Raw genomic sequence first — 15,000 nt, 5'->3', positions numbered from 1 at the left:
ATAAATAAAATGAACTCATTTTTTCCCGTCGGATTTTGACCTTAATAGGATTAAAAATCAAGATATTTCATGCAAATATAATATGCACAAACGGCAGAACAATATCTGAGCTGTGTTATAGGCTTATTATTTCTCAAATTCCTCGATAATCTTAGATTTCTATACTTTTTCTGCTGAGAAGTCACGGCCAAAATCGGTTAAGATCAATGGAAGTCGTAAAATATTTTCTCTCTAATAAATTCCTCCTCCCCCTGCCACCACTTAACACCGTTTGGGGATCGTTCACAAGGAACAGTTGAGAAGAGAACACCGGTTTGGCTTCGTAGTTCTTTCATGTGAAGTTATTTAAAATCACTAAACTAAGCTGCAGTGCTCTGTGGCGTAGTGGTTAGCGTGCTGGACAATTCACATTATATTTTCACGTTCGCGCCGACCTACCGTAGTCGTTTTTTTTTCTTTTTTTTCCCTAAACAACTGGAATGGACTTTTCTTGGTGGCCGAACTGTTAACGTTGCAGATGTTTTTTTTTTTTCACACTTTATTTTCCTACTTTTACTCATGACTCCGGGTTTGATCCTTCCTACTTACCTACCATAACATTTTTTAAAACTCCCTCCCCCCCCGTCCCGGAAACAAACACTCGGGCAACGCCGGGTACCCCCGCTAGTATATATATATATATATATATATATATATATACATATATATATATATATATAAATGTTCCCCCTCCCAGCCTGATTATTCAATTTTTTTTTAATCAGCGTACATAGTTCGTCTGTAAAAAAAAAAATGTTAACCTAAATTTGTCCCGTTCATAACTGCCTATTTTGGGGTTCTTTAAACTTAACTGATCCTTGCTTTTTTTTTTTTGTATGTCAACAATATCGGGTATAATATTTTATAAATAACTAATAAAAAATATACAGTTTTTTTTATAAGATAAAAAAGGAAGAAAATTGTTCTTAATGATACGATGTTATATATATATATATATATATATATATATATATATGGTTCCCTAATAAAAATATATAGAAAATGTTTTGTTTTTTTTAGATAAAAAAGAAAGGAAATTGGTCTCAATAATACGCATTTATCTTCTCTATATAAATAAAATGAACTCATTTTTTACCGTCTGATTTTGACCTTAATAGGATTAAAAATCAAGATATTTCATGCAAATATAATATGCACAAACGGCAGAACAATATCTGCGGTGTGTTATAGGCTTATTATTTCTCAAATTCCTCCATAATCTTAGATTTCTATACTTTTTCTGCTGAGAAATCACGGCCAAAATTGGTTAAGATCAATGGAAGTGGTAAAATATTTTCTCTCTAATAAATTCCTCCTCCCCCTGCCACCAATTAACACCGTTTGGGGATCATTCACAAGGAACAGTTGAGAAGAGAACACCGGTTTGGCTTCTTAGTTCTTTCATGTGAAGTTATTTAAAATCACTAAACTAAGCTGCAGTGCTCTGTGGCGTAGTGGTTAGTGTGCTGGACAATTTACATTATATTTTCACGTTTGCGTCGACCTACCGTAGTCGTTTGTTTTTTTTTGTTTTTTGTTTTTCCTAAACAACTGGAATGGACTTTACTTGGTGGCCGAACTGTTAACGTTGCAGATGTTTTTTTTTTTGTCACACTTTATTTTCCTACTTTTACTCATGACTCCGGGTTTGATCCTTCCTACTTACCTACCATAACATTTTTTAAAACTCCTCCCCCCCCCCGTCCCGGAAACAAACACTCGGGCAATGCCGGGTACCCCCGCTAGTATATATATATATATATATATATATATATATATATATAAATGTTCCCCCTCCCAGCCCGATTATTCAATTTTTTTTTAATCAGTGTACATAGTTCGTCTGAAAAAAAAAAAAATGTTCACCTAAATTTGTCCCGTTTATAACTGCCTATTTTGGGGTTCTTTAAACTCAACTGATCCTTGCTTTTTTTTTTTGTATGTCAACAATATCGGGTATAATATTGTATAAATAACTAATAAAAAAACAACAGAGTTTTTTTATAAGATAAAAAAGGAAGAAAATTGTTCTTAATGATACGATGTTATATATATATAGATATATGGTTCCCTAATAAAAATATATAGAAAATGTTTTTTGTTTTTTTTAGATAAAAAAGAAAGGAAATTGGTCTCAATAATACGCATTTATCTTCTCTAGATAAATAAAATGAACTCATTTTTTACCGTCTGATTTTGACCTTAATAGGATTAAAAATCAAAAATATTTCATGCAAATATAATATGCACAAACGGCAGAACAATATCTGAGGTGTGTTATAGGCTTATTATTTCTCAAATTCCTCGATAATCTTAGATTTCTATACTTTTTCTGCTGAGAAATCACGGCCAAAATCGGTTAAGATCAATGGAAGTGGTAAAATATTTTCTCTCTAATAAATTCCTCCTCCCCCTGCCACCACTTAACACCGTTTGGGGATCGTTCACAAGGAACAGTTGAGAAGAGAACACCGGTTTGGCTTCGTAGTTCTTTCATGTGAAGTTATTTAAAATCACTAAACTAAGCTGCAGTGCTCTGTGGCGTAGTGGTTAGCGTGCTGGACAATTCACGTTATATTTTCACGTTCGCACCGACCTACCGTAGTCGTTTTTTTTTTTTTTGTTTTTTGTTTTTCCTAAACAACTGGAATGGACTTTTCTTGGTGGCCGAACTGTTAACGTTGCAGATGTTTTTTGTTTTTTTTTCACACTTTATTTTCCTACTTTTACTCATGACTCCGGGTTTGATCCTTCCTACTTACCTACCATAACATTTTTTTAAACTCCCCCCCCCCCGTCCCGGAAACAAACACTCGGGCAACGCCGGGTACCCCCGCTAGTATATATATATATATATATATATATATATATATATATATATATATATAAATGTTCCCCCTCCCAGCCCGATTATTCAATTTTTTTTTAATCAGTGTACATAGTTCGTCTGTAAAAAAAAAAATGTTAACCTAAATTTGTCCCGTTCATAACTGCCTATTTTGGGGTTCTTTAAACTCAACTGATCCTTGCTTTTTTTTTGTATGTCAACAATATCGGGTATAATATTTTATAAATAACTAATAAAAAAACAGAGTTTTTTTATAAGATAAAAAAGGAAGAAAATTGTTCTTAATGATACGATGTTATATATATATATATATATATATGGTTCCCTAATAAAAATATATAGAAAATGTTTTTGTTTTTTTTTAGATAAAAAAAGAAATCAAATTGATCTTAATAATACGCATTTATATATATATATATATATATATATATATATATATATATATATATATGTTTCCCTCCCAGCCCGATTCAATTTTTTTTAATCAGTGTACATAGTTCGTCTGAAAAAAAAAAAAATGTTAACCTAAATTTGTCCCGTTTATAACTGGCTATTTTGGGGTTCTTTGAACTTAACTGATTCTTGCTTTTTTTTTTTGTATGTCAACAATATCGGTCATAATATTTTATAAATAGATATATTTTTGTATAAAACAAAAAAAAACAAAAACAGAACGTTAATCTAAATTTGTCCCGTTCATAACTGCCTATTTTGGGGTTCTTTGAACTTAACTCATCCTTGCTTTTTTTTTCCTATGTCAACAATATCGGGAATAATATTTTATAAATAGATATATTTTTGTAAGATGGTCAATGACGTGAAACTTGGAATATAGACTTTTGTCATTTGTTTGTATTTCGTCAATAGATAACTGAAATCTATTAGGTTGTCTGGAATGGCAAAGTAAACAAAAATTTTCAATACTACCTCCACCTGTAAAAATAAACGTAAATAAATAAATGATATGTAAGTTTGGATTAAGTAAGGAAAAAGGACCCCAGAATTATTTATCTATATATATATAAAAGCAAAAATGTTTGTATGTGCGTTTTCGTGTACGTCCGCAAAAGGATGTTTTCCGCTTGCTTTTCGCTCGGGTTTCTTCTTAAAACTTTTTATATCACGTCTCAATGATAATGTGTAATTTCAAAACTTAAATATTCAACATTTTTCGATCGCTGCAAGTCGATTTGACTTTTTTGTATGAAGAAAAAAGTGAACAGATCCTCTGTGAATAAATACTGTCCCGCACTCAAAGTTGACGTCAAGAACAGGCACCTGCCATCTTTCCGTTAAACGTTGCACCTGCACGTTTTTTTTTCACACTTTCTTATTTTCCAACTGCGTGTTTCTACTTTTTTTTTAAAACAAACACCCGCCCAACCATTTATCTTTTCATTTAACAAAAACCACACACACCTCCAAACACCCGAGCAATGCCGGGTACCCCTCCGCTAGTCTATATATATATATATAAAAGCGAAAATGTATGTATGTATGTATGTACGCTTTTCCTCAATGTCCACAAAAGGCTTCTTTCAGAGAAGCGCTCACTCGCTTCACAACTTAAAACTTTTTATATCATCTATAAATTGTAATATCTCACACTTAACCACGGAGCTCGCCTATCTATTTAATTTTATTGACTTTCAAACGTTAATTATCCCACATTTCCCGCATCGGCACGCGTTACATTCGGTTTTCGGTATAAAAAAAAGCGAAACTCGACTCTAATCACAGGCCCAGAGCCAGTGAATGTTTGGTCAATGTCGACTTCATCATATCAGACAGGCGAGTGGGTTTTTAAAAACAAACAAACCGATTTATTGACCTCATTAAAAACTGTCCCGCACAAAATGCTAACTGCTGAATAGCTATCGCCGTCACGTCAATCAAAAACGCGCACCTGTTTTTTTTTCACATTTTACTATTTTCCAACTGCGCGTCGTCAAGGCTTTGTATTTTTTTCACGGGCACCTGTTTTTTTTTCATACATACCTACAAACACCCGGGCAACGGCGGGTACCCCTCGCTAGTATATATAGAAAAGCGAAAATGTATTATGTATGTGTGCGCACTTTTTCCGTATGTCCGCAAAAGGATTTTTGCCAAGCTTCTCGGTCGGTTCGCTCCTTCTTTAAACTTTTAAATGATAATATCTACGAGTTACGAACAGGGGGGTTGCGTGTTTATTTTATTTGCCTGACTTTCACGCGCTATTTTTTTTGCAGATTTTTCAATCGCCGCGAATGATGGGGCGGGGAAAACAGAAACTGGCTTTCACCGCAAAACTAGGTCAAACATCACAAACTCTCTACTGCTTGTCTGTTTCCCACCTGACTACAACTTAGATCCCATTCCTGTCTCAGAAGTGCACGCCTGTGGAACTCTCTTCCGTTTGCCTGCTTCCCACCTGACTACAACCTGGATGTCTTCAAGTCCAGCATAAACAAATTCCTGATGCACCGCCCTCTTAAGTAAGACACTTTATCGCATCTCCATCACTAACGATTACTACGACACTATCCCACTGATTACTGTACATGCAATAACCCTTATCCCTGAGTGGCTTCCGGGCCTTGATAAGTGGTGCAAATTGGATTATTTAGAGGGACGGTTCATCAAGAACTTGTTTACATTGGACTTGACGACAATCAAATTGTAGTCAGCTGGAAAGCAGGCAAACGGAAGAGTGTTCCACAGGCGTGCAGTTCTAAGAAAGAAACTTTGTTCATGGAATCTATGTTTGGTTTTAGGCAAAGAAAAAGAGTGGGGGAAATTAGTGATAGTGCCGCCCTTCCCCCGCACTAGTTATTGGAATTTTTTTCTAATATTTCATTATTTAGTTCTTTACTCAGTCGTTTCCACAGTGTTTCCCACAAATCGCATTGATGTAGCCTTCATACTTTGCACAATTCTTTAAGCGAAGTCTCAAATGCAGGTTGTGTATGTTTGTTTACAAATGACACATGCATTGACGGTTAACTGGTGGTGATTAAGATGTGTTCCATTCTGGTCCCTTGGCTTCTGGGGTCCTTACTCCCTACTTGGTTCGTAAATTTTTTTATAAAAATTTTTTCACAAATTACAAAAAGAAGAATTTTGACAATACTTTTTTTTTGTCATTAATATTTACAGACAATAAATTTTTTTTTTAAAAATAAAAAAACATTTCTTTTTTTAAATAAAAAACGGAAATTTACAAAAAAAAACAAATTGGATAAAAATATGGAATGTTTTGTAATTGCGTCTTTTGACAAAAAATTGCATATATAATTCCGCGCTTATATATATATATATTTTTATGGAAAAAAGGTTTTTGGGTAAGCGTAGATTTTCGAGTTAGGATTACCACAGGGTGGAATGATAAAATTGCCGCCCTCAAAAAGATGACGTGATTCCATTTCCGTTTCATGAAAAACGTTTTTTTTTTTTTTTTTTTGCAGACCATTTACTAGTTGGTCAGTTGTGTATAAATCCCAATAGCTATAGGAGCCTTCTATTATGTTTGAACGTGACACAAGGTACAACGGGCAAGATTGGAGATGCGCCGCTGTACAAGTCCTGCTCTCTTCCAATCCAAGTTTTGACAACAGGTCCATTGCCAGCACCTTCAAATAGTAGCCCCTTACATCCAAGTCGCAATATCCCTTTTAGCAGTGAACATTAGTAAAAAAAAAACTTTTTACATAATGCACAATGTTTGAATCAAACTACAATATCCTTCTCAAACTCAGAAAGGCAAAAACTTGTCATTCATATTATCGAAAATTATTGAAAATTCCTTCTAATAATGTCATTATTTACATACTAACTCGTGTCTACGGTGTTTCCCACGAACCGCATTGATATAGCCTTCGAACACAACTCCTTTCAAACTATGCACAATTCTCCAAAGGAAAACATCCTTCTCAAACTCTGGTTGCGTTCCGTTTGAGTCTCTCGGCTTTTTGGGGTCCTTACTCCCCACTTGGTCTGTGAATTTTATATAAAAATTTGCACAAATTAGAAAAAAAAGAAATTGACATTTTTTTTTTTTGTCATTAATATTAATATTTACAGGTTATAATTTTTTTTCAAAGAAAAAAACGTAAATTTACAAAAAGAAAAAAAAATGGTTAAAAAACATGGAATGTTTTGTAATTGCGTCTTTCTGTACCTCTATAAGGCCACCATTCGCCCATGTATGGAGTATTGTTGTCATATTTGGGCTGGTGCATCTGCTACTAGTCTCTCGCTCCTAGACAAGGTTCAAAAGAGAGTCGCCAACCTGATGGCTTCTTGAACTGTCATCTAAGCTTCAGCCTCTGTCCCATCGACGAAATGTTGCATCCCTCTGCCTGTTCTACAAGTATTTTAATGGTGAATGCTCCGACGAACTACAATCCTTGTACCCCCTCGACGTAAATACCCGCGACAAACCTGACAAGCAGCTACATCCCACCCCTTCACAGTAGAGATCCCTAGATGTAAGAGAGCTTCTACTCCAGTAGTTTCTTCCCCCGAACCGCTAGACTTAGGAATTCCCTTTTGGGTACCTGTTTCCCCAACTGCACTGACATGCAGAAGTTCAAGTAACGTGAACTGACATCTTGCTGTCCAACTCCCTCCATAGTACCCATGTAGCTTAGTTCCCTCGTAGTAACCCACTACATTAAAGTGGCAACGCGCCTTGTTTGGGGTGAAAATGTAATAAAAAATAAAAAAATAAAAAAACCTTATCAGATGAGATTTTGTACAGAATCTGTCTAAGAACACTGCCGGACATATAAATTAGCTTTGTGTGAAATTTGAAAAAGATAGGCTCAGCCGTTTGGGAACCTATAAGGAACAAAAGACACACACTGATTTTTGTATTACAGTAGAGCTAATCAAAGACATATTTAAGGAAAAAAAAACCCAAGAGCTTTTAAAAATGAAAGTTTCTATGACAGTAAAGTTTACGTATATAGGTGTTAAAAAATATCGTAAAAAACGGTATTCTCCAGAAGAGGCTATAACATTGGAGAATTCCGGTTAAAGTTTAAAAATTGAGGCTACGTGTCACGACATTTCAACGCAGGCAAAAGGTTTCAAATAACATATAGTCAATCGTCCGAGATAAACTTTCTCATTTTATAAACTGCAAGAGAGAATGTTTTGTTGTAGAAAAACTATTGAAAAATATGTGTGTGTGTGTGTATATATATATATATATATATATATATATATATATATATATATACGGTAAATATCCAGAACACCGACCCCTCTAATTTGTTTTTTAATAGGTAATTGAGGTCGCTGACAACGAATCTGATAGTCAAATTGGGGCAAATTTACCGTTTGCATGGTATTAACCCCTGAACCCACGAACTACTTTCCACCATTTTGCAGCATCCGTTTACGCTACGTGCATGCATGCTGTAGCATAAACGACAGCTTCACCAAGCAAACTACGTTGGGGGGGAGAGGATTTTTTTTTTTTTTTTCCCAGGACATAGAATTTTCTAATTTTCAAAAATATATTATAGCACTTTTTGGGTGGAAAATTTAAAATTAGCCCCAACATCAGATCCGCCCCCCCCCCCCCGCTCACGCCCCCAATGTAAGCAGTAAAATCTTCAGAAAATGTTAAATGGTGTTCTAATTGATAAATGTCGGTGCGTTACTTAGGGAAAAACATTTCACTAAACTGCAAAAGCACCTATTAAGCCACATAAGTTCTATAATTGCATCCCCCTCTCGCAAAAAAAGAATGAAAAACACAAAGATGTTTGGTGCTTATGTTTTTGTAACCCACATTAAAAACTACGCAAGACAAAAAAAAAAAAAGTCCCCCAATTTGTTGTACTTTTCTTTAACTGTAAGTCATTAAAAAAAATGTCAGTCCGTAATTTTTTGATTGGTACACCATGTGAGAAGGCAGTTTGCTAGGTGAAGCAAGCCGTCGTTCATGCTGCAGCGAGAGCGCGCGTAGCATAAACGGAAGCTGAAAAATGGTGGAAAGTTATTTGTGGGTTCGGGGGTTAATACCATGCAAACGGTAAATTTGCACCAAGTTTGACTATCAGATTCGTTGTCAGCGACCTCAATTATCTATGAAAAAAACAAATTAGAGTGGTCGGTGTTCCGTAGTAGCGGCGTTGGATATTTACCATATATATATATATATATATATATATATATACACACACACGTGTATATGTATATAATACACGTATATGTATATATATATAAAGGTATGTATGTGTATGTATATATATATATATATACGTATGTATGTGTGCATATATGTATGTATATGTACGTATATATATATATGTGTGTATATATATGTATATATATATATGTATACACGTGTGTATATATATATTATATATGCATATATATATATATATATATATATATACACACGTGTGTGTATATATATGCATATATACCTCTACATACGTATATACATACACAATTGTATACATACATATATATGCACTTATATATAAACATACATAAATATATATGAATATATATACACACACATGCATGCATATACACACATATGTATATATACATGTATACACACACATATATATACATTTATATATACATATAGACACACACACATATATATATACACATAAATATATAGAAATATCCAAATATATACATACATAAAAACACATGCATATATATATATATATGTATATATACATATACACAGGCACACCACTCACACACACATATATTTATTTATATATACATATACACAGACACACACACGCATATATATATATATATAGAGAGAGAGAGAGAGAGAAAATAGAACAAACCGTATTATGTGTTCATCAACGTTTCGTCTTTATTTCAAGACTTCCTCTGGATGAATGAGATTAAGAAACGAAAAATACCAGTACAAAATATTTGAAAATGTTTCACGTGCACAGTGTGACGCAGTTCTATTTCAGAGAAACGGAAAAAAGACGTTGAAAATTCAAAAAGGAGGGGGGAGGGCTGGCGCTGTTAAAGGGAAGAAATTTTAGTGACGTCATATAGTCGTTAATGTAATTTTAAAACTATGAACGCAAGTTAATATTCTTATTGGGAAAAAGATATATCTGTTGAAATAAGGATATTAACTTGCGTTCATAGTTTTAAAATTACATGAACGACTATGACGTCACTAAAATTTCCTTCTCTTTAACAGCGCCAGCCCTCTCCCTCCTTTTTGAATTTCCAACGTCCTTTTCCGTTTCTCTGAATTAGAACTGCGTCACAACTGTGCACGTGAAACATTTTCAAATATTTTGTACTGGTATTTTTCGTTTCTTAATCTCATTCATCCAGAGGAAGTCTTGAAATAAAGACGAAACGTTGATGAACACATAATACGGTTTGTTCCTTTTTGTTTTCTCTATTTTGTCGGAATACTATTTCCATTATTTTTATCATATATATATATATATATATATACACATAAATATATAGAAATATCGAAATATATACATACATAAAAACATATATATATATATATATATATATATATATGGAGAGAGAGAAAGATATGAAAAAAAGCGTAAATCTATGTAGGTATGTATACGAGTATATAAATCCGCTTAGGTTGCTTGCAACTTCTGGAAATTTTTAACCAAATCCAAAACTTTGGATTGCCGTGATGAAAGTTCCGAGATCTTTTCCGAGCTCTTCGCTTTTTCCCGCAGCGTCACCGGTTGCTGGAAATAGAAAAACAAGAGCAATATCTCTATATAAATAAAATGAACTCATTTTTTCCCCGTCGGATTTTGACCTTAATAGGATTAAAAATCAAGATATTTCATGCAAATATAATATAAAGTTTCTTTCTTAGAACTGCACACCTGTGGAACTCTGTTCCGTCTGCCTGCTTCTCACTAATGAACCGCCCCCTTAAGTAAACACTTCATCAAATCTCCACACTAACGTAATGTACTTTCAATAACCCTTATCCCTGAGTGACTTCCGGGCCTTGATAAGTGGTGATCACTGTTTAAAAAAAAGAAACAAAAAAAAAATCCTGCCCCGCAGTAAATAAAATACTGCCCCCGCAGTCAAAGTTGACCTCATTAAGTATGGGCACCTGCCAAGTTTTACTAAAATAAATTCAAACATGTCTCCGTTACTATTTCATGGTGGCCCAGTGGTTAACGTTGCATGTTTTTTTTCACACTTTAATTTCCAACTTCGACTCCAGGGGTTTGGTTCAATCCTTCATGTTTCCATAGTGAATTTTTTTTTTTTGCCCCCCCCCCCTCCCCGACACAAACACTTGGGATGTTTTGATTTACCTAAAACCACACACACCTCAAAAACAACCGGGCAATGTCGGGTACCCCACCCTGCTAGTAAATAAATAAAAACAATCGATAATTTATATAATTTATATAATAATAACTGTTTCAAAAATATAATTATATAATTTATAAATAATAAATATAATTATATAATATATATAAATAATATAATTATATAATTTATAAAATAATAACTGTTTCAAAAATATAATTATATAATTATATAATATATATAAATAATATAATTATATAATTTATATAATAACTGTTTCAAAAATATAATTATATAATGATATAATATATATAAATAATATAATTATATAATTTATATAATAACTGTTGCAAAAATATAATTTATAAATAATAAATATAATTATATAATATATATAAATAATAAGTATAATTATATAATTTATATAACTGTTTCAAAAAAATTATTGTATAAATTATAAATATAATTATATAATTTATATAATTATATTTATTATTTATATATATTATATAATTATATTAATTATTTATATATTTTATATAATAACTGTTTCAAAAATATAATTATATAATTTATAAATAATAAATATAATTATATAATTGATATCACAACTGTTTCAAATATATAATTATATTATTTATAAATAATAAATATAATTATATAATATATATAAATAAAAAATATAATTATATAATTTATATAACAATAACTGTTTATAAAAATATAATTACATAATTTATAAATAATAAATATAATTATATTATATAAATAATAAATATAATTATATAATTTATTTAATAATAACTGTTTCAAAAACATAATTATATAATTTATAAATAATAAATATAATTATATAATATGTATAAATAATAAATATTATTATATAATTTATATAAAAATAAACGTTTTAAAAATATAATTATATAATTAATAAATAATAAATATAATTATATAATATATATAAATAATATAATTATATAATTTATATAATAACTGTTTCAAAAATATAATTATATAATTTATAAATAATAAATAAAATTATATAATATATATGAATAATATAATTATATAATTTATATAATAATAACTGTTTCAAAAATATAATTATATAATATATATAAATAATATAATTATATAATTCATATAATAACTGTTTCAAAAATATAATTATATAATATATATAAATAATATAATTATATAATTTATATAATAACTGTTTCAAAAATATATTTATATAATTTATAAATAATAAATATAATTATATAATATATATAAATAATAAATATAATTATATAATTTATATAATAATAAATATTTTAAAAATATAATTATATAATTTATAAATAATAAATATAATTATATAATTTATATAATAATAAATATTTTAAAAATATAATTATATAATTTATAAATAATAAATATAATTATATAATATATATAAATAATATAATTATATAATTTATATAATAACTGTTTCAAAAATATAATTATATAATTTATAAATAAATAATATAATTATATAATTTATATAATAATAACTGTTTCAAAAATATAATTATATAATTTATAAATAATAAACATAATTATATAATACATATAATAATAAATTATATAATTTATATAATAATAACTGATTCAAAAATATAATTATATAATTTATAAATAATAAATATAATTATATAATTTATATAAATAATATAATTATATAATTTATATAATAACTGTTTAAAAAATATAATTATATTATTTATAAATAATAAATATAATTATATAATATATATAAATAATATAATTATATAATTTATATAATAACTGTTTCAAAAATATAATTATATAATTTATAAATAATAAATATAATTATATAATATATACAAATAATAAATATAATTACATAATTTATATAATAATAAATGTTTTAAAAATATAATTATATTATTTATAAATAATAAATATAATTATTTAATATATATAAATAATAAATATAATTATATAATTTATATAATAACTGTTTCAAAAATATAATTATATAATTTATAAATAATAAATATAATTATATAATATATATAAATAATAAATATAATTATATAATTGATATAACAACTGTTTCAAATATATAATTATATAATTTATAAATAATAAATATAATTATATAATATATATTTAAATAATATAATTATATAATTTATATAATAACTGTTTCAAAAATATAATTATATAATTTATATAATAATAACTGTTTCAAAAATATAATTATATAATTTATAAATAATAAATATAATTATATAATATATATAAATAAAAAATATAATTATATAATTTATAAATAATAAATATAATTATATAATATAAATAATAAAATTATACAATTTATATAATAACTTTTTCAAAAATATAATTATATAATTTATAAATAAATATAATAATATAATTTATTTAATAATAACTGGTTCAAAAACATAATTATATAATTTATAAATAATAAATATAATTATATAATATATATAAATAATATAATTATATAATTTATACAATAATAACTGTTTCAAAAACATAATTATATAATTTATAAATAATAAATATAATTATATAATATATATAAATAATATAATTATATAATTTATATAATAACAGTTTCAAAAATATAATTATATAATTTATAAATAATAAATATAATTATATAATATATATAAATAATAGATATAATTATATAATTTATATAATAATAACTGCTCCAAAAATATAATTATATAATTTATAAATAATAAATATAAATATTTAATATATATAAATAATAAATATAATTATATAATTTATATAATAACTGTTTCAAAAATATAATTATATAATTTATAAATAATAAATATAATTATATAATAATAACTTATATAATTTATATAATAATAACTGTTTCAAAATATAATTATATAATATATATAAATAATATAATTATATAATTTATATAATTTATATAATAAAAACTGTTTCAAAAATATAATTATATAACTTATAAATAATAAACATAATTATATAATATATATAATAATAAATATAATTATATAATATATATAATAATAAATTATATAATTTATATAATAATAACGTATTCAAAAATATAATTATATAATTTATAAATAATAAATATAATTATATAATATATATAAATAATATAATTATATAATTTATATAATAATAACTGTTTAAAAATATTCAAAATTTATTAAAAAATTCATCTTACCTGATCTTCGTAATCATCTTTTGGAACTACTTCGATTTTAACGGTTGTCCCTGACGGTTCGACGTTGGAAGCTGTAACACGTTTGGCCTCGAATAAAGCCGAAAGCCGATTCGTATTATTCGTTGATACGTCTATGCCAGTAGCTACGTTCTCCGTAGAGGCAGAGGAGGTCACTTCAAAAGACTTTGATGGTTTTTTAGTGTCAGTAGCTTCTTTGGTAGAGGTATTCATGGGTGTGATTTTCGACGTGGTAGCCACGCTGTTGGCCTCGTTAGAAGTTCCGTCGGAATGCTTGGAAGAAGACAAAGAAGAAGATGGAAGTTTCTTGGAAGTGACAATCACTTTCGGAGGGTCAGATAGCTTACGTGCATCAACGCTTCTCGTTGTCGAAGGAAGGTTCGGTCCGGCGTCTGATCGTTGAGACAAGGTGGTAGAACCGTCAACTGCTTTAGGTGTTTCTGCTGTAACCTTGGAAGAGAATGGTTTTGAGGTGAAAGTTTCTTTCGAAGATGCTGGGACCGTTTTGCGAGACTCCTCCGTCTTGTAGCCTCCGAACGCTGGTTTCGTTCTTCTGCTCGGA

The 15,000-nt window shown here is 28.4% G+C and overlaps 1 protein-coding gene and 1 long non-coding RNA gene across 2 annotated transcripts in view; both read right to left on the bottom strand.

Moving 5' to 3' along the window:
* LOC145268433 (uncharacterized) overlaps nucleotides 1-9,086 on the bottom strand; it is an 11,120-nt gene extending 2,034 nt beyond the window's left edge. The window contains exon 1 of the long non-coding RNA XR_013864896.1: nucleotides 801-9,086. This is a non-coding gene — a long non-coding RNA (uncharacterized LOC145268433). The remainder of the gene's footprint in view (nucleotides 1-800) is intronic.
* A 1,315-nt stretch (nucleotides 9,087-10,401) lies between these two features.
* The window catches only part of LOC145268435 (uncharacterized), a 114,374-nt gene continuing 109,775 nt past the window's right edge, over nucleotides 10,402-15,000 (bottom strand). The window contains exons 9-10 of the mRNA XM_080123995.1: nucleotides 14,421-15,000; nucleotides 10,402-10,596 (exon numbers count right to left, since the gene is read on the bottom strand). The exon at nucleotides 14,421-15,000 is cut by the window's right edge and continues 2,075 nt beyond it. Coding sequence (XP_079980121.1) covers nucleotides 10,480-10,596; nucleotides 14,421-15,000 — 697 coding nt within the window. The 3' untranslated portion in view covers nucleotides 10,402-10,479. The remainder of the gene's footprint in view (nucleotides 10,597-14,420) is intronic.

The sequence above is a fragment of the Euprymna scolopes genome, chromosome 43, assembly GCF_053919585.1.
Source record: "Euprymna scolopes isolate OS-2025 chromosome 43, ASM5391958v1, whole genome shotgun sequence".
Lineage (NCBI taxonomy): Eukaryota > Metazoa > Mollusca > Cephalopoda > Sepiida > Sepiolidae > Euprymna > Euprymna scolopes.
The sequence above is the reverse complement of the archived record's forward strand: the minus strand, read 5'-3'. Positions and strand labels throughout refer to the sequence as shown.